This window comes from Eucyclogobius newberryi, unplaced genomic scaffold (genome assembly GCF_026437365.1).
Source record: "Eucyclogobius newberryi isolate DKJ021-1_F unplaced genomic scaffold, fEucNew1.0.hap1 SCAF_17, whole genome shotgun sequence".
Classification (NCBI taxonomy): domain Eukaryota; kingdom Metazoa; phylum Chordata; class Actinopteri; order Gobiiformes; family Gobiidae; genus Eucyclogobius; species Eucyclogobius newberryi.
In genome coordinates this window covers 5,877,238-5,897,547 of record NW_027315801.1, presented here as the reverse complement: position 1 = coordinate 5,897,547, position 20,310 = coordinate 5,877,238, and the positions used below count along the sequence as shown (strand labels likewise).

At 42.0% G+C, this 20,310-nt stretch overlaps 1 protein-coding gene and 1 long non-coding RNA gene across 2 annotated transcripts in view; one reads left to right on the top strand and one right to left on the bottom strand.

Moving 5' to 3' along the window:
* Positions 1 to 15,999, bottom strand: part of bcas1 (brain enriched myelin associated protein 1) — a 33,638-nt gene extending 17,639 nt beyond the window's left edge. The window contains exons 1-8 of the mRNA XM_072448599.1: positions 15,961 to 15,999; positions 15,796 to 15,871; positions 13,259 to 13,632; positions 11,698 to 11,994; positions 10,819 to 11,187; positions 6,531 to 6,683; positions 774 to 830; positions 107 to 151 (exon numbers count right to left, since the gene is read on the bottom strand). Coding sequence (XP_072304700.1) covers positions 107 to 151; positions 774 to 830; positions 6,531 to 6,683; positions 10,819 to 11,187; positions 11,698 to 11,994; positions 13,259 to 13,632; positions 15,796 to 15,871; positions 15,961 to 15,999 — 1,410 coding nt within the window. The remainder of the gene's footprint in view (positions 1 to 106; positions 152 to 773; positions 831 to 6,530; positions 6,684 to 10,818; positions 11,188 to 11,697; positions 11,995 to 13,258; positions 13,633 to 15,795; positions 15,872 to 15,960) is intronic.
* LOC140362691 (uncharacterized) overlaps positions 1 to 20,310 on the top strand; it is a 573,302-nt gene that overhangs the window by 363,305 nt on the left and 189,687 nt on the right. The gene's annotated exons all lie outside the window — the stretch shown is intronic.

Here is a 20,310-nt window from a genome sequence, read left to right as displayed (position 1 = left end):
TGTGTGTGTGTGTGTGTGTGTAAGTGTGTGTGTGTATATAAGTGTGTGTGTGTATATAAGTGTGTGTGTGTGTGTGTGTGTGTGTAAGTGTGTGTGTGGTGCTCACAGTGGTGGCAGTGGCAGGAGCAGGCTGAGTCTCTGAAGTCTGAGGCTGATGTGCAACACAAAGAGAAAGCGTTTAGAGGAGATTAAGCATCAGCGCAGGCCCAGAATTGTTTAATTATTAAATAATTATTAAATTGAGTGTTAGTTAGCAACGCTTTACTAGTCAAAGCAACGTCTGCATTTAAAGGAATAATAGAGTAATTTCCTGGTGGCGTGGACAGCTCAGTAGTTCTCCCACACATCAATCATTCTGTGCTGCTATGGGAACGAGGCTGCAGGTGTGCAGCAGCACGTTTCCATGGCTGCACATGCGTGGTTGATATGCCGGTGTGTGTTTAGCGAGTTCCTTCAGTTACAGTTCAAAATGATCACAGAGAAAGACTGAGTTCGAGAGATGTTGTGCTAAAAAACAAACGCATGTGTAGCAGCGGAGCTGTTGGTGCGTGAGGTGAGGTTTGATGGGAGGCGGCCTCTTGGAAACAACAGGAGGGAGGGAGGGAGAGGGTGGGGGGGTGAGTGTGCGCATGCACATTTAAAAAAAAAAAGGGACTAACAGTCGGCGAAAAATCCTCTATTATTCCTTTAAATTTAAATATTAGATATGAGAACAACCAACCAAAACCATACATGGAAATCATCCAGAGATTCATAATTAAATACATTATCACCTGTTCTTTCGTGGCATCTGGAGCTGGTGCCTCTTTTTTTGTTTTAGTGGGAGTGACCTGAAATGTAAAATAAATGATCAAGAGATATTCATTACTTTACACTGCAGAGATTTTTGTTTTTTCATATATAACAAAAAGTCTCTTCAAACCAAATAAAGGCAGTGAGGAACATTTAGGCACAATCCAGTCATCTCAGACGTTGCTGGAACAAGCCGGACATGGGCGAGATGTGAGAACACGGTTGAAATACTACTACTGCAGTAACTCCAGCCCGAGGGGGTCATGTGGGGTTCATGGTTACTTCAAAACACACAATCAAAGCTAACAGCGAAACGGCTAATAGCTCAGTGTTCCAACATCTGCAAACGGCAACTGCTATCACAGCTCGAGATCGGTACAACACAAATGCTGCGGCAAACGGGCGTCGGGCTGTCGGGTCAGAGGGGAGCTAACGGCTACACCGCTATTAGAGATCGTAACGAAGCCCCAATAAGTGCGATCACGGTGAACGAGGCAGCGACTGACCTGAAAGATAAGATCATGGTGAGAATTAATGCAAGGCAACCACGACACCCCGTGCAGCGGCTACAAGTGAGACGCCGTAAGAAAGTCTCCTGGACGACGTGAAGGCGGGGTTGAGCGCGATCCCCACGACAACCACCACTGAAGCCAATGAGCGGATTTACAGTTTATCAGCAGTGACATAAGAGGGAAACAATACCCACCACGGAAACAAAGGTTGGAGGCTAAAATCAAGCAAGTGAGCCACCTACAGGCCGAGAGAAGTGAGCCACCTACAGGCCGAGAGAAGTGAGCCACCTACAGGCCGAGAGAAGTGAGCCACCTACAGGCCGAGAGAAGTGAGCCATCTACAGGCCGAGAGAAGTGAGCCATCTACAGGCCGAGAGAAGTGAGCCACCTACAGGCCGAGAGAAGTGAGCCACCTACAGGCTGAGAGAAGTGAGCCATCTACAGGCCGAGAGAAGTGAGCCATCTACAGGCCGAGAGAAGTGAGCCATCTACAGGCCGAGAGAAGTGAGCCATCTACAGGCCGAGAGAAGTGAGCCATCTACAGGCCGAGAGAAGTGAGCCACCTACAGGCCGAGAGAAGTGAGCCATCTACAGGCCGAGAGAAGTGAGCCACCTACAGGCTGAGAGAAGTGAGCCATCTACAGGCCGAGAGAAGTGAGCCATCTACAGGCCGAGAGAAGTGAGCCATCTACAGGCCGAGAGAAGTGAGCCATCTACAGGCCGAGAGAAGTGAGCCATCTACAGGCCGAGAGAAGTGAGCCACCTACAGGCCGAGAGAAGTGAGCCATCTACAGGCCGAGAGAAGTGAGTCACCTACAGGCCGAGAGAAGTGAGCCATCTACAGGCCGAGAGGTGCAATGAAAAAACACAACCAGAGAGGTACAATCAGATGCCCAGACCTGAAGCGCTCGAAACTGCCAAACAAAGGCCCCAAGCCTTGTTTGGCCCACGAGAGACAATGAAGCCAGACGAATAAACCGGCTGTTTGCAACTCGACCGGTGAAAGTGTACGATCAATGGCAGGATAATGACAGCAAATCAGACCCACCAAGGCTGAAAGGTACCGGAAAGGTATCTGGGAAAAGGAGGCAACACAGAACGGCGATGCACAGTGACCACAGCAACCACAGCGACCACAGCGACCTCAGCGACCACAGCGACCCAACCATAGAGACCTCAGCGACTGCAGCGACCACAGTGACCCAACCACAGCAGACCACAGCGACCACAGCGACCCAACCACAGCAGACCACAGCGACCCAACCACAGCGACCACAGCAACCTCAGCGACCACAGCGACCCAACCACAGCGACCACAGCGACCCAACCACAGCAGACCACAGCGACCCAATCACAGCAACCTCAGCGACCACAGCGACCCAACCACAGCGACCTCAGCGACCACAGCGACCACAGTGACCCAACCACAGCAGACCACAGCGACCACAGTGACCCAACCACAGCAGACCACAGCGACCACGGCGACCCAACCACAGCAGACCACAGCGACCCAACCACAGCGACCACAACGACCACAGTGACCACAGCAACCTCCCTGAACTGAACCCAGTTACCATGACAGTGGCAAACGTCCCAGAAAGAGTCTCGGGTGTGAAAAACTAGACTGCACCGAGTTCACGTGTTCGAGCTACAGAAACTCACAAACAAACCAATTGCTACTCATCATCAAGACTAACCAAAGGGCGAACAATCCTGATCCTGAAAGATCCCTCCAATGGCATCGTCCCATCCAACTATAGGCCAATCACCTGTCTCTGCACAACATGGAAGCTCATGTCCGGCATCATTGTGGCTAAGATAAGTGGACACATAAGCGCAGAAGGGCAAAAGACACCGGAGGAGCCAAACACCAACTCCTACTTGGCAGAACAGTCGCTCAAGACTGCGAAACCCGACACGCCAAACTGTGCACTGCCTGGAACGATGACAAGAAAGTGTTTGGCTCGATGCCACAAACTTAGAGATGTAAAACATGAACGAGACTCTAAGAACCTTCACAGCAAACGTGATGCGGCTGTTGAAAACCACCTCGAGGCCAAATACTACCGCCAAGACATTTAACCTTTAGTGCAAGTTTGACAATGACATTGATTAAACTGAATGAAGTTGTTTTAAACCCTAATTTGCATATTCTCTGAGCTCAGGCCAATCAGAGCAGACGATGCAGTCACGTTTTGTGTGTTTGTTCGTGTGGACAGAAGCGGATACTGCACTGACACGACGTTTGGAACTTTAGCTGGCTTTTAAAAGTTCACATAAGTCAACTACATTACAGCAACGTGAGTATGTGTAATTACAGTATTTTCCAGACTATAAGTGGCACTTTTTTCATAGTTTGGCCGGGGTGTGACTTATACTCCAGTGCGACTTATAAGTGATATTATTCGTTATTTTCACACTTACAACCGCATTTCACATGTTGATTATTTTCACACTGTCAACCACAAGAGGGCGCTCTAGGCTCTAAGCGACGCAGAAGAAGAATCTGCACTTCCTCTACCTCTGGAGTTTGTGGAGTTGTTTAGAAGTGACACAGAGGAAGAAGAATTCAATGGATTTAGTGATTTGGGGTAAAACTGATGCTTTGGTAAACTTGCTAGCATGTTCTTTATGCTATAGTTATCTGAATAACTGTTCATATGTTACGTTAACATACCAGACACTTACCACAGTTCTGTCTGTGCCTCATGTAGCTGAAGGTGTTAGCGTTAGCATACGTACACCTATTCACCATGTTCTCTCATCTGTTATTATTTTTAAATGCATTTCAAGATGAAATGTCTGTTCTAGGTCTTTTCCCCCAAAAATGCGACTTATACTCCAGTGCGACTTATATATGTTTTTTTCTTCTATATTATGCATTTTTTGGCTGGTGCGACTTATACTCCGGAAAATACGGTAGTTACTTTCCACCCGTTAAAATAGGACACATTCAACTATTCAAATCTATTACAAAAGTGTACATTCCTTTTTGTCAGTTTCAACCCGAGTGCGGCCGGTATAAATCGCTCAGTGTACGTGAAAGCCAGAGGCGGACAGAGCGGTCAGTGAGGCCAGTCGGACAGTGGACCTCACAGTGTCAGTGTTAGCGGCCTTTGTGCTCTGGAGACAGCGTAGGCCTCCGCCTGATCCATCTTCACAAAAACGCCCTGCCCCGCCCGGAGCACAGGGCTCGTTTGTGAGCTCACGACAAAAGGCCACCACAGAGTCGTCCGCCGCACGGTCCGAGGCCAGGCTAGCGCGCGGCTAAGGCTCCGCGCTAGCTCTTTAAAAGCCACAAGACAGTCAACTGAAGAGCGAGAAACAATGGCTGTTTGTGGCGGTTCCGTCGGGGCTGAGACCTTTCGCTGCATATTTTTGAATAATGTTAGTTTATTACTTTTCCTGTGCCGCCTACGTCTGCTGACAGTCCACGGCAACATCTAAAAGAGAAGTTTTACTGCAGTACACGACTTACTGGAGTAAAAGTGCAAGGCTACTAAAGCTTTACGTCGACAGTATTAAATGGTTTGAACACATTTGATGTATTTTTTTCTTAATTTTTGCAATTTATCCCGGCAATTCTCTCAGTTTTCACTCTAACTTTTACGACTTGCAAAAATATTAAGCCTTTTTTAGTACCGCCAGATCCAAACCAGGTCTACAATAGCACGATTCCTCTTGTGTTTAAATTTCATTGGCCCGTTGGCGTTACTCGACAGGACTGTGCGGTGTGAAATGAGGATGAGACCGGGAAACGACATGCAGCAAATTGTCGCGAGCCTGATTCGAGCTAACGTCGCCGCGTCACGGCTACGGTATAGTTCTAACTGACTGAGGAATCACGCAATTTGACGGCAAAAAAGTGAACAAAATAGACAGTAAATTAAGACGATGTTGAGACTCTCACCTAACACCAGTATTACGCGGACCACAGTTTGAGAAACACTCAAATATAGCAGATTTTCAGCACCGTGAATGTTTTGTCGATTACATGAACTTATATGAATGATAAAACAGATACTCTTACTCGTACAGTTACTTAAGTCTGTGTAATTCTGTCTAAATTACTATAAATTATTTGTGCGTCGGTGGAATTACACAGAATAAAGCAAATTAAACGATTAAACACGTTCCTTTTTTTAGCGCAACAGAAGAAACGGCGCGGACAGTTTTAAAAGTTCACACGTCGTTTACTCAAAAACAGGAGGATCTATGTTTAAATATAAAAAAGTGTCATTTCCCTTCTTCATTAACATTAAAAAACAAGGTAACACTTTATAATAATTATACTTTTAATAGCCAACAAAGACATAATGAACACATCTTTTATTAAGAATGATTCAAGCTTTGTAACTACTTCATTAACGCTTAATAGAGTAGTTAATGTTGCTTTATTAAGGCTAAATAATGTGTAGTTATTATAAAGAGTTAACACGCAATTAAATCGGATTATTGTATCTTTTATGGCACTTAAATAATAATGAGACTTGTATTCTTCATTAGACTCTATTTAGGTCATTTCACTGTTCAAGAATAACTTAATGCAACGCTGTGGAATATTCCAGACGAAGCTATAACATCTTTATAGAGACGCGAGTAAGTCACAGTATTCTGAATATTATATGTGATTTTAAGATGCAGATGTCATTAAAAAGGTTGATGGGTCGAGTAGCAAAGAGTAATACTACTTTTACAATAATATCACTCAAATAGAAGTAAAAAGTAGTGGGTCAAGTCATTACTCATAAGTTGAAAAGTATTAAAAAAAACTGCTACTACTGAGTGACAGATCGGTAGGGAATCCAAAAAGTGTTGTAAAGTACTTTCAAAATAATATTACTGAAGCAGAAGTACAAAGTAGTAGAGCAATTTTTGGAGTATCGTCCTGGGCGTAACCTTTGATTTATAATTTGAAGTCAATTTAACATTAAATAACGCACAAAATCCGGTATTTGTGTAAAAGATGTGCACGAAAATGAAGAAAAACAACATAATAAATGAAGAAGCGGTGCAAAAAACACAAACAAATCATTTAATATTGTCAAAATAAAGCTTTTGTCACTTGATTTACTCGCGGTTGGAAGAAGAACCAACACTTTTACTCAAGTATGAGACGACTCAACTATCGATATGTCACTCAAACGTGGATAAAAGTACAATAAATACTACATATCCTTCAAACCGTTACTGGAGTCGATGTAACCGTTGCGTCGCGTCACTTACCAGAGTTTTGAAGAAGTTCATAACTGGATTATCGTCCAGGATCTCTCCAAAGAATCCGCTTTCCGAGTCCTCTTCTCCCTTTGGCTCCGAAGCGCTCTCTCCGTCGTCAGGTTTCGTCGCCGGCTCCGTCTGTGCCGCTAGCGCCTCGGTTTCCTGCGCGTACGCGACAATTGCCGTTAGCTTACAGGGCACGTGAACGCGGCGTCGACGGAGAGTTCCCGCGGTTCCCCCCCGTCCCAGGCCGCCGCCCACTCGCACCCCGGGGCCGCAACAATCGCCCTTTTCACCGACGTCACGCATTGATATTCAACAATGCGAGTTATGCTCCGAGAAATGCCACGGAATGTACTTTTAGAAGCGGCTTTTGTTGTAAAGTGAGATATTTGATTGAGTTATCTGGGGTTTCTTTACCAAAGTGGAAAAGACTTGACTTCGGACGCTCGTTAACCCGGATTGTTTGACTTGTTTCGTGGACTGTGCGGTTAATCGCAGTTTAATCCAGATTGAGATTCTGTCCTTTTTTTATTGTCTCTAAAATGTCAAGGTTTGGACCAGAGTTTGGACTTTGGAGGGAGAAATTTGACCGTTTGTTTGTGTAAAATTGCAGCGTGTGAAAGTTTGCGTCGGTTATGTTCAGGGAAATAATGTGGAAAGGCGATTTTATTTGTTTTTAATGGGATGGAATAAAATCAGTTTGCGGTAAAGCTGTAGTCGTTTAGTCGTTTTGTCGTTTGGTCGAGTAATCGGTCGATATTGTCTTCGATTTATTATTTGATTGGTATTCTATGCAACAGACGGAAAATGACATGATTGAGCTGGAGTTTTGAGAACAAATCATGAGTTTATTTTTCCTTCTTTTGTATCTTTTTTATATTTAAAAAAAGAAGAAAAAATTAAATGCGCTTTTATGTAGAAGTATTTTTTTCTTATTTTTTTTTTTAAATTAATTGTCTTGAGCTTTTCCATTCTTTATAGTTTTAAGAGCTTTTCCCTTCATTACTCATTAGACGTCTTGATTTTGTTTACTTCCTCTTTGTATCATGTTCCATATTTTTGAGGTTTGTTTGTTAAAATTTCAGAAAGAAAAAAAGAAGAGAAAAAGAAGCGTGAACAGTTTATTTGTCGTTTGTATTTTTCACAATAAAAGCATGCAAAAGTGACAGTCGAAATGAGCGTACAGCAAGTTGTACATTTTTCCAATTATAACATCACAATAAAAATACACAAAATGTAACTTTAGTGATAAAAAAAAAATAAGTTTAAAGATTTTTTTCTTTTATTTTTTCTAATTGTAATATCATAAATAAGCACAAAATGTAATTTTAATTGTTTAGAAAAAATAAAATAATAAAAACAATAACAGTTTAAAGAAAAAAATCAAAGCAATAAGTGACTTTTCTTTTTCTTTTTTGCAATAAATAAAACAAAGTAAATTAGGATCACCCAGTGCTACCACGGTCAGCAAAATTCAGCCGTCTTTTAGTGGAGATTGTCCAACGTATAATTCAAGACTTAAAATAAATAAGTGTAAAAAATGTTGCGTGTTATCCGTTACTTAGACCTTTGACCGTTTGCCATTTTTTCCGGTGCAAACGTGTTCAAATCGTCGCAGTCCGGTGGGTTTCTTCAGCTGCCTTTGTCAAACACCTGTCGACTTCTTCACCGACATCGTTTTGGTTCTTAATCTCATCAAAGTCCCATCTCCTACTCAGAAGTTGTGGATTCTTCCGGAAGTTCTCGAATGCTCGCGAGGCTCTTGGGTTCATGGACGACCACGAACTCGTCGTCCGGAAACCACACCATCCTGAAGGTCTTCTCGGCCGTCCAAAACCGCAAACGCCCGTCTTCTGCTTCGCCACGATCGGCCGTTTTGTGACTTTCTTTGGCCGGACTTTGGATTTTCGACTGCCGTTCCGTCGTTTCCAAAGACACGGCTGCGTTTCCTATCGCTCGATCTTTCTTTTCACTCTCGCTTCTTGGGTTTGTTGTTGCCGGCCAACTTTCTTCGAATTCTGAACTCGTGGATTCCTCTGAAAGAACTGCCTCGACGCATTCCGCTACGACTTTTGGAAGGCCGTACGCGCTTTCGATTGATTCGCCGAAACCATGGGTTGAATAACGTTGACATTTTTCTTGTTTCTGTAAATCGTCTTTTCGATAAGCAAAAGGAACAAAAGCTTCAATGACGACCTGAGCTGAAAATTCTTGGTACTCCAGAGCTTCCTCCGCGCCGGAAACGTCGCTCGGATCTTCATCGCGCGTCAGCAAATCCGGTAGAATTTCAAAAGACGTTTCGGCCTGGCTGTAAATAACGATCGGTTTTGCGGTTCCGATCCTCATCTGTTCTCGGTCGTCCTCGTCGAAGGCCCTCGAGGTGATTTCGCAGACCAAAGTTGTCTCCTTAATCATAAAAATCAAACATTCGCAAATAACATTAAGGTGGACATTTGTCTTTGCGGGACAAGCGACCTGGGATGAAGTCGGCGTTTTGTACATTCGTCACGGTTATTTTATAAGACGACACTGAAATAATGTCATCGCCACTTAATACCAAAATTGAGATGTACATTGCAGAAAATAAGTATTTGAACACCGTGCGATTTTGCACATTCTCCCACTTACAGTTGACAAATCGTTTAAACATCATGCGACGCACAGAAGGTGGAAACATCGTGCTTTGGGGGTGGAAACATCGTGCTTTGGGGGTGGAAACATCATGCTTTGGGGGTGGAAACATCATGCTTTGGGGGTGGAAACATCATGCTTTGGGGGGGGAAACATCATGCTTTGGGGGTGGAAACATCATGCTTTGGGGGTGGAAACATCGTGCTTTGGGAGTGGAAACATCATGCTTTGGGGGTGGAAACATCATGCTTTGGGGGTGGAAACATCATGCTTTGGGGGTGGAAACATCATGCTTTGGAGGTGGAAACATCATGCTTTGGGGGTGGAAACATCATGCTTTGGGGGTGGAAACATCATGCTTTGGGGGTGGAAACATCATGCTTTGGAGGTGGAAACATCATGCTTTGGGGGTGGAAACATCATGCTTTGGGGGTGGAAACATCATGCTTTGGAGGTGGAAACATCATGCTTTGGGGGTGGAAACATCATGCTTTGGAGGTGGAAACATCGTGCTTTGTGGGTGGAAACATCATGCTTTGGAGGTGGAAATATCATACTTTGGAGGTGGAAACATCATGCTTTGGGGGGTGGAAACATCATGCTTTGGGGGTGGAAACATCATGCTTTGGAGGTGGAAACATCATGCTTTGGGGGTGGAAACATCATGCTTTGGGGGTGGAAACATCGTGCTTTGTGGGTGGAAACATCATGCTTTGGAGGTGGAAATATCATACTTTGGGGGTGGAAACATCATGCTTTGGGGGGTGGAAACATCATGCTTTGGAGGTGGAAATATCATGCTTTGGGGGTGGAAACATCATGCTTTGGAGGTGGAAATATCATGCTTTGGGGGTGGAAACATCATGCTTTGGAGGTGGAAATATCATGCTTTGGGGGTGGAAACATCATGCTTTGGGGGTGGAAACATCATGCTTTGGGGGAGGAAACATCATGCTTTGGGGGGTGGAAACATCATGCTTTGGGGGGTGGAAACATCATGCTTTGGGGGTGGAAACATCATGCTTTGGGGGGTGGAAACATCATGCTTTGGGGGTGGAAACATTGTGCTTTGGGGGTGCTTTTCTGCACAGGGGACAGGACAACTGCACTGTGTTAAGGAGAGAATAGATGGGGCCATGAGATTTTGGGGAACAACCTCCTTCCCTCAGTCAGAGCACTGAAGATGGGGCGTGACTGGGTCTTCCAATATGACAATGACCTGCACACAGCCAGGAAAACCAAGGAGTGGCTCCGTAAGAAGCAGATCAAGGTTCTGGAGCCAGTCTCCTGACCTAAATTCAATAGAAAGTATTTGGAGGGAGCCGAAACTCTGTGTTGCTCAGCAACAGCCCTGAAACCTGACAGATCTAAAGAAAGATCTGTGTGGAAGAGTGGGCCAAAGTCCTGCTGCAGGGTGTGTAAACCTGGTCAAGAACTACAGGAAACCTTTGACCTCTGGAAAACAAAGGCTTCTGTACCAAATATTAACACGATGAACATTTCAGACCCTCCATAACTTCTAAGTGGGAGAACATCACAGGGTGTTCAAATACTGTATGTGTTTATGTGAATGTAGGTTATTACACAAGTGCTTCAAATGTTAATACAACAGAATCAGTCTTGTTCTGTAGCATAAATAATTAGGTTTGTGATGTTTTCTCACCAGTTGTTGATCAGTGGCAGCAGGATTTGAGTCCGTCTGATCTTCACTTGTCTCCTCCGTTTGTTCCTTCTCTAGTTCGGGTTCTGGTTCTTTCTCTGGTTCTGTTTCTGGTTCTTTGTCCGTCACAAGGGCCGCTGCCGCTTTCTTCTTGAACATTTTGCCGAACAGACCGCCTTTCTTCTCTTTGGGCTTGACCTCTTCACTGGGAACACTCGGGTTAGGAGCTTCAGCTTCAGCTTCAGCTTCAGCAGGTCCACTCTGTGGCTCCAGGAGCTCTGGTTCTGTGGACTCGCTCTTCTCTTCTGGTGATGGAGGATCTTCAACTTTACAGATGTCGTTTTTGGGCTCTTCAGGAATATCAACATTTAGCTGCGGAAAGACGATAAAGTCACACATTAAAGCTCGAGCCAAGAGTCAGTTTGACAAGAAAAGTTTGAGAAAAAAGGTATTTTTTTGATATTTAAGATATTTTTAACATTCAATTAACACAATAAAGGCGCTGTCATATATCTTTTATGTCAAAATCATAAATGTTGTGTAAATTAGACGAGCTTTGGCGTTTATACAACCAGGAAGTACAATTATAAACGTTACAAAATGTGTCTAACCAGGAAATACTCGGCAAGATTTTGGAACTAACTATTTTTTAGTTAAACGGTCAGTGTAATCCATCAAATGCACTGTAAATGAATAATAATGCGGCCCGGTTGTTCTCGGAGGTCAGATTTTCCGGTGTTCAGTCTTGTAAAATCACTCCAGAACAGCCTGACATCTCGTAAACTCGGGCGACATTTCAGAATCCAGAGTTTGTTGACAATCCGAGGTCCGAGGTGTGAGTTCTGACCTCTGAGGACGACAGGAACATAAACCTGAACTTACCGGTGGCGGTTGGTCGGTTGCAGGATTCGAGTCGCTCGGCTCTTCGCTCAACTCGACTTTCTCTGGAGCAGGAGCCTCTTTCTTCTTGAACATTTTGCCGAACAGACCGCCTTTCTTCTCTTTGGGCTTGAGCTCTTCGCTGGGAACGCTCGGATTGGGAGCTTCAGCTTCAGGTTCTGCAGGTCCACTCTGTGGCTCCAGGAGCTCTGGTTCTGTGGACTCACTCTTCTCTTCTGGTGATGGAGGATCTTCAACTTTGTCGTTTTTTTGCTCTTCAGGAATATCAACATTTTCCTGCTAAAAGACGATAAAGTCCCACATTAAAGCTCGTGCCAAGTGTCAGTTTGTCAAGAAAAGTCAGAGAAAAAAGTAGACTTCTTGGCAATACGTGTATCGATCTTTGATACTTTTAAACAACACAAAGCCATTCAAATAACGTCACCGCATTTATGAGCGTGTAGCCTGTTGTTTAGCTGCAACAGGTAGAATGTCTATAAGAGATTAAGGCTTCGCTCAATATATCGATATTGTGATGTATTGTGACGGACTTCTTGGCAAAACGTGTATCGATTCAGAGATGCGCGTCGTGATACTTTTAAACAACACAAAGCCATTATATATATGCACTTTTGAACCTACAGACGGCCGAATCTGAGGAGCTGAACATGTGACTTCATCATAGGACAGTTGCATTGTGATATTGAGGACGAACCGGTTTTAAGGGTTGTCCCTGAATCAGGACGCGTATCGTATCAAGTTCTGTGTATCGGTATTCGTATCGTGGACCCTGTATCGGCGTATGTATTGTATCGTGAGGTACTAGGCGATACCCGGCCCTAGAAGTAACGCTGCGTTCTGAAAAGTACCTCCATCTACACTGTTTGTAATCAATACTATCTACCGTATTTTCTGGTGTATAAGTCGCACCAGCCGAAAAATGCATAATAGAGAAGAAAAAAACATAGTTGCACTGGAGTATTAAATGCTGTTGCAAGTGTGAAAAGAACAAATAATATCACATACAATTCACTCCGGAGTACAAGTATATAAGTATAAATATAAAGATAATTTTTTATTGTCCGGTAAATGCGTTACCTTGTTTGTTTTAAGGCGAGACACTTCACATTTCTTTCATTTGTTTGTTTTTGCTCAGTTTGCTCTCTCGACTTAAAGGTTGAATGGACGCCACGTATCAATCATAAAACACACCTATCGCTCACCTGCAGCCGCGTGCGGATCATCCTCACGTTTCCGCCTGTCTAAGCGCATGGATCTATCATAATATAGTTCCCTCAGTGTACGAGACAAAGTGAAGACGGAGAAAGACAGTTCGAGCTGACGCAGAAGAGACTGAAATCTACGGGAGACGAGAGATGCGATGCGCTCCGTCGCGCAAATAAACAAACGCACGTGTGTGTTGTATCAGTCCACACGGGGGAGTGGCATGCGCACTTCCGCCTGAGTTCGCAAATCGCCGAAAAATCGTCCATTGCGCCTTTAACAGACTTTCATGTGGGAACAACAACACTGTCCAATCTGCTCAGCGTAAACCAGGACTTACCAGTGGCGGTTGGTCATTCGCAGGATTCGCGTCGCTCAACTCTTCGCTCGGCTCGACTTTCTCTGGAGCGGGAGCCGGTTTCTTCTTGAACATTTTGCCGAACAGACCGCCTTTCACCTCTTTGGGCTTGACCTCTTCGCCGGGAACGCTCGGGTCGGGAGTCTTCTCGGGAGTCTTCTCAGGAGTCTTCTCAGGAGTCTTCTCGGGAGTCTTCTCGGGTTCCTTCTCGGGCTGGACGTCTTCGCTGGGAACGCTCGGAGCAGGAGGTGGAACTTCATTTTCAGGAGGCTCGCTCTTTGACTCCGGGACGTTTTCTGTCTTCACTTCTGGCAACAGGGATTCCAGAATCTTCTCTGTCGGGATCTTGGTCGGGACTACAGCAGAAAATACAATTGAAAGTAAGTAAAACAGCCAAATCAAGTATAAAAGTAGGAATAATCTGCACAATCACAGGATAAAAATAGTGAACAAAAACATTTATTTCTCTTGCTTGATCGAGCTAACTTGAACTTCCTACATCAATAAATCCTACGCTTATGATCTCCTAAACACGTGATATTGAAAGTATTATTAAAGATTAGACGACATATTTCATTAAAACGTACTGAACACAATCATATGTCAGATTTTACTCAACATTTTGCCCATTTGTCCCCAGTTTGAACCATTTTCACAAGTTTATAATTGTACTTCCTGGTCGTACTTTTAGGTAGAGGTGATTCCACAGCCGTTACCTAGCAACCAGACTGTAAACAAGAGCCACACTCCACATAAATGACACAGCAGTTATGATCTGACACACAATAATACCATATAACGACGGTTTAAACTGTCAGAAAAGCGTGTCAGTTAAGTCTAAACTGTCTTTGTGTCGCACACTGATGACATCACAGAGGGATTCAGCTTGAGCCCTAATTCCTGTCATTTTTAAACTCTTTATTTTCCAAAATTTCTTCGCAAACTGCAATTTAACAGAGGCAAAACCACCGAACTAAGACATAACTTTTGATTGACAGCGCGCCTTTAAACAGTCACTGAAGCTCGTCCGCAGAGCAAACATGGGCTTGTCTCAGCGCTAACATCAACACGACGCTTGGCCCGTCTCCAGCGGCGGTGCAGGACGATCGCGGCGTGGCTTAGTGACACATCACTCGCGCTTGTCCCGAACCCGAACCCAGAGCGTGAACATGTGTTTTAATGTGTGTGTTTGCAGAGCATTAAAGCAGGATGTGGACACTGGGTCATGTGGCACCGCCGCCACCGCTACCGCTGCTGCTGGTCCACCCAAGATGTACTTTAAACAAACGGTCGTGATCGCTGAAGGCGTGACCGCATATTTACATTTATGGACATTACCGACTGCAAAATGAATATATCGGGATGATTTTTATGCAGCTGACAAACTGAAACGGCGCTTAAAAGAGATATAATTTAGCTTAGATTTAGCGTTGAAGTAGAACATAATTTTGAATTGTTTTCTATTTTTTTTGCAGAAAACATGTCATTTATTTCATCCCAAATGTAAAATTAAAGCCAGAATAAACGATGAAGCCCTAAATGAAACATGAAAGAACGTCAAGATGAAAGATGCTACAATAATAACTTTAAAATGTCTGTTTCCTGTTGCGTGTTACAAATGTAACTCAATAAATTAACTCAATAACATATACAACTTAACAATTTTCTTTTTTTCCCCCAGTTATATAAGCAAAAGTAATACATTTAAATAGTTTTCATTAAAATACACACAATATTGATCTGAAATCGACTTCCTGGTCAAAATTGCAAAACCGATAAGCTCCGTCATTTAAGTGTGTGGTTTTTTTACTGTTGAAAAGTGGTTAAGAGGCGTTTTAGAACACTACATTTATCACTCTGAGTTGGAATCATTCAAATAACCGTCCGTTTGCACCTACCCCCTAGCCCCGCCCCCCTGCTAAGTATTTGCAAACTCTGACTTTAAGTTAAAAACGTCACATTGGCAATTTTCAACCATAAAAACATAAATAAACGTGTTCCGAGTTAGAGCACCAGTGTTTTGACTGAGGTCCAGTATATATAATATATAATAATCAACCCCCAAAAAGCATAATCTTTAACCATTCCTTACTTTGATTAATAAAATAAAATAAATATTGTAAATATAATAATGGTTTCACAAAAGACAATAAAGCTTAAAAATAGTTTTAATACTTAGTAGTATAGTTTATAGTTATAGTTTAAATCATGTAAATGCCTTTCATTTATTATTGCAAGTATTCAAATTATGTATTTGAATTTCAATTGGAAAAATTAACAGTTGACAGACTTTGGACAAAATGGGATGTTTTTTTGTATTTTTTTAGGGTTTTCTAGGCCATGATTATTATTATTTTTTTTTGGGATGTCTGCTTCTTTTTTGTGTCTGCTCTCTCACTCTCTGGTTGTGTTAAATAATAATAATTTAGAAACAAAAATCTTAGCTATAGTAAACATTTCTCATTTAAACATCAGGATAAATTAATTAATAGATAAATAAATAGTGTCTTGTCCCGTACCGTCCACTGTGTGTCCGTTGGCAGTGATGGTCAGAGAAATCCCGTGTTCGTGTTTCTCCGGAATCTTCCCATTCGTCTGCAAACAACAACAACAACAACAACATCCACGTTAAACGGTGAAATGTCGAGTTGAACACAGTTTTCACACTTTTGTCTTCTTTTTACCTGGGCACTCTCGATGTCCTTGGAGTTCTCGTTCCCCATTCTGAACCGGTCGGGGGAAGTTTTGGATTGACAGCGCGTCCTGAGTCAGACCAGAGCCGTTACCTGCAGTTCCTCCTTCAGCAAACACACGTATGTCCTCCAGAGATGTGTCTTCCTCTGCTCCATGTGTCGCTTTACCCAGGATTTAAGGGGCGGCGCTCGGCGTGGGCGGGGCCGGCGTGGGCGGGGCCGATGCAAAGGCTTTTCACAAACTCTATTGATGATGGAAAAGTGACGGGCTTAAGGTGTGAAGAGAAGAGGCCAATTCATCAGAGTGGAGTGGTCAGAAGAACACATCTACTGACCAATGAAACTGATTAAACAAACCCATGTTTTTACAGTTTTTCTTTGGCGTGTCTTTTTGAAAACTATTCTGAGCCACAGACGACATGAAAATAAAGTGAATCGATCAAAACGATGCATTTGATGTAGATCTGATGAGCCTGTGCAGCTTAAATAAGGCTTGGAACATACAGGTTAGGACTGAATAATGTCAAAATATGTGTTATTTATGTAAAAAGTAGTACTTTTGGTGAGTGGGAGGGGCAGCCGGGACATAGTTTGTCATTTTGATTTGATTTATTAATCTTGCAGTTTCGTTGTCTTAAAATTTGAACCAAGGTATTTAGAACTGGGGAACATTTACTTGTGTAACTTTTTAATAATATTTCTCCGGGTAGTTTTCGACAGTGTATTTCCAGTGTATTTCCAGTGTATTTGCAGTATATTTCCAGTGTATTTCCAGTGCATTTCCAGTGTATTTGCAGTATATTTCCAGTGTATCTGCAGTATATTTCCAGTGCATTTCCAGTGTATTTGCAGTATATTTCCAGTGTATTTGCAGTATATTTCCAGTGTATTTGCAGTATATTTGCAGTATATTTCCAGTGTAGTTCCAGTGTATTTGCAGTGTATTTCCAGTGCATTTCCAGTGTATTTGCAGTATATTTCCAGTGTATTTGCAGTATATTTCCAGTGTATTTGCAGTATATTTGCAGTATATTTCCAGTGTAGTTCCAGTGTATTTGCAGTGTATTTCCAGTGCATTTCCAGTGTATTTGCAGTATATTTCCAGTGTATCTGCAGTATATTTCCAGTGCATTTCCAGTGTATTTGCAGTATATTTCCAGTGTATCTGCAGTATATTTCCAGTGCATTTCCAGTGTATTTGCAGTATATTTCCAGTGTATCTGCAGTATATTTCCAGTGTATTTCCAGTGTAGTTCCAGTGCATTTCCAGTGTATTTCCAGTATATTTGCAGTATGTTTCCAGTGTAGTTCCAGTGCATTTCCAGTGTATTAGCTGTGTATTTCCAGTATATTTGCAGTATGTTTCCAGTGCATTTCCAGTGCATTGCAGTATATTTCCAGTGTAGTTCCAGTGTATTTGCAGTGTATTTCCAGTGCATTTCCAGTGTATTTGCAGTATATTTCCAGTGTATTTGCAGTATATTTCCAGTGCATTTCCAGTGTATTTCCAGTATATTTGCAGTATGTTTCCAGTGTAGTTCCAGTGCATTTCCAGTGTATTAGCTGTGTATTTCCAGTATATTTGCAGTATGTTTCCAGTGCATTTCCAGTGCATTGCAGTGTATTTCCGTGCTTCACGTACTGCCATGTGTGTGTTTATGTATTTGTTTCCAGTCTTGTGTTCTCAAAGGTCAGAACATTTTGGCGTCTCACTTTCTAATCAAAGACTTTTACATTTGTAATCAGAACACCACAGACGATCTTTGAGAGCCCTTAGACACTTCCAAATACTGGAGTACTCTCTCGAGCCACTACTTTTAAGGTCAAAGTACACAATATCGATCCATCTTCAGAGCCAGATGTTCTGGGTTGACGTGGGAAAGCGTTTTCTTCTCTTATGGTGGTTTCACAGCCGTCTCACTCTCTCCTGAAGCTTCATTCCTGCTCGTCACAAGTCGTTATTGTGTCTCTTAATTAGAGTTAATCAAAGAGCTTCATCATCTCAATCCTCATTATTTTCTTTTATATTGTGATTAGTGCTTTTGTTATTCGGTGACGACCTCCGCTTCACGTCCTGCAGTGAAGAGTCGTCTGCAGTTCAAACACGTTCCACTCTGTCATTTCACTCAAACATTTAACATAATAACAATGAAACGTTTAATCTAAATCTTCTTAATATTCTCGCGTTTCACTCTTTACTTAATGTTGTTTTATATACTATATATACTTTATACTTCTGTTTTAGAAATGTCAAGTTTTGTTCTGTTAGAGGTGGTAAAATTACCTCAATACAAGTGAAAGTATCGGAGTCAAATTATTATTTAAAGCGCCCCCTACAGGTTGAACGACTCATTGAGCCAAAACTTAGTTAAGATGAATATATTTTGAATTTTGCTGAAAATTATTAAAAAAATTATCACAGAAGAGCACATTTTTAAGGTTTATAATTTAACTTCCTGTTTGTAATTGATGACATCACACTAGGAAATTACCCAGCAAACACTGGGCTAAAATTCATCTAATGTCATAATGTTTTTATTTGACAAATTAAAATTATGAGAGCGACTTTATTTTGTTGAATTAATGTTTAGAGTGTCCCTGGTGTGATGTCACTTCCTGTCATTTTCTACCGATTTTTCAACGTTTTCTCCACAAATACCTGCTCGATTGGTGTAAAACTATCATTTATATGTACAAGAGGTATAAACACACCAAATAAAGTCAAAATTTGAAAATCGTAAAAACCTGCCATAGGCCCTTTAAATTAAAGTACCGTATTTACTGTTACTTGAGCAGTGAAAGTACTTTTTGTAATCATAACTTGCGGCATCAAAGGTAAAAACACACTACCCGCCTATGTAACTGTAAATGTGGTACATCAAAAACAACATTTGTGTGTGTTCAGTTTGCATTTTACATTATTATTATTATTATTATTATTATTATTATTATTATTAATGAAATGTAGAGTCAAAAGTACCAAAATCCAACTCAAGTACAGAACAGAGCCTCAAAAACTGTAATACTTTTGCAACACCTTTATTTTATGAATGAAAATGTGTGAACCGTCCCGTCATTTCGGATGGAATTGTGTCCACTGGTGACGTAGGATTCCTTTTTATTTTTATTTTTAAATCAACACTACTTCCGTGATTTCCTCCCAAAACTGAAGTAAAAGTATCACAAATATCTGCCGCAGAACAGAGAGAAACGCACGTAAACCTCGTTCTGCGATCGTGATGTATTCGAGTTTTTCCGGCTCAGAATGTGCAGAATGCGGGCGCACAGAAGGCCTTTGTGTCCCATTGGCTGTGCCGGGCGGTGGGCGGGGAGGTGGGCGGGGAGGTGGGCGGGGAGGTGGGCGGGGAGGTGGGCGGGCTCAGACCTCCAGCGATCTCCGCGTCGGCAACCAACGCATCGCCGCTGTTATTGTAGCGCCGCAAACGGAGAAAACACTGTAATGTTGTTTTTACACAGCTACTTCCTGACGCGTCGCAGTTTCCATTTCGTCTGCCATATTATATTATTTAACAAGCTAAACGTTGTACTCTTCAGACATAGTATTACTCGAGTATGTCACAATTATTTGGGTCACAATACAACGGTAAGAACCAAAAAAATAATAATCGTGACTGTTTTAGAAGCAAAATTAAGTCTTTTTAGTTTGTTCGTCCAAAAAAACAGACTTAAATGTAAATAATTGTAATTGTAAAACATATTTAATTTTATTTTGTCTTTCAGGAAGTTTAATTTTGTAAAGTCAGTCGCAAATTAAAGATTTCACTGTTGTTCGTTCACAGTCTCAGTAATAATTGTGAATAATCGTTGAATTGTGATGTTTTCCCTCACATTAACGTTAACATTTGATATCATGACATCCCTAAATTCCAAAATGTTATTAAAGGATTAAATGTTATTAAATAATTAAAATTATTGAAAGATTTGTGGATACTAAAACTCGAGAAATAATAACTACATTCCTCTGATTACATCTAATATCTATGGCTCAGTTCAAAGTTCACAGGTTAAACGGGTCCAGGACCGTGACGTTGACAGCGCCCCCTACAGGTCGGACCACTCACTGAACTGAAACGCGGCGACGATAAATATGTTAAAAATGTCGCTAAAAATCATACAATATACACATTTTATCTAAGAATCGCTATTTTTTTAGGTTTATAATTCCACTTCCTGTTTGTAATTGATGACATCACAATAGGACTCGGCCAAAACGTATCTATTGTCACTTTTTTTGTTTGTCAAATAAAAATAAATGAGAGCAACTTTATTTTGTTGAATTAGTAAAAAAAAGTTGTTTCTTTGTGTAAATTCTGCATAAAC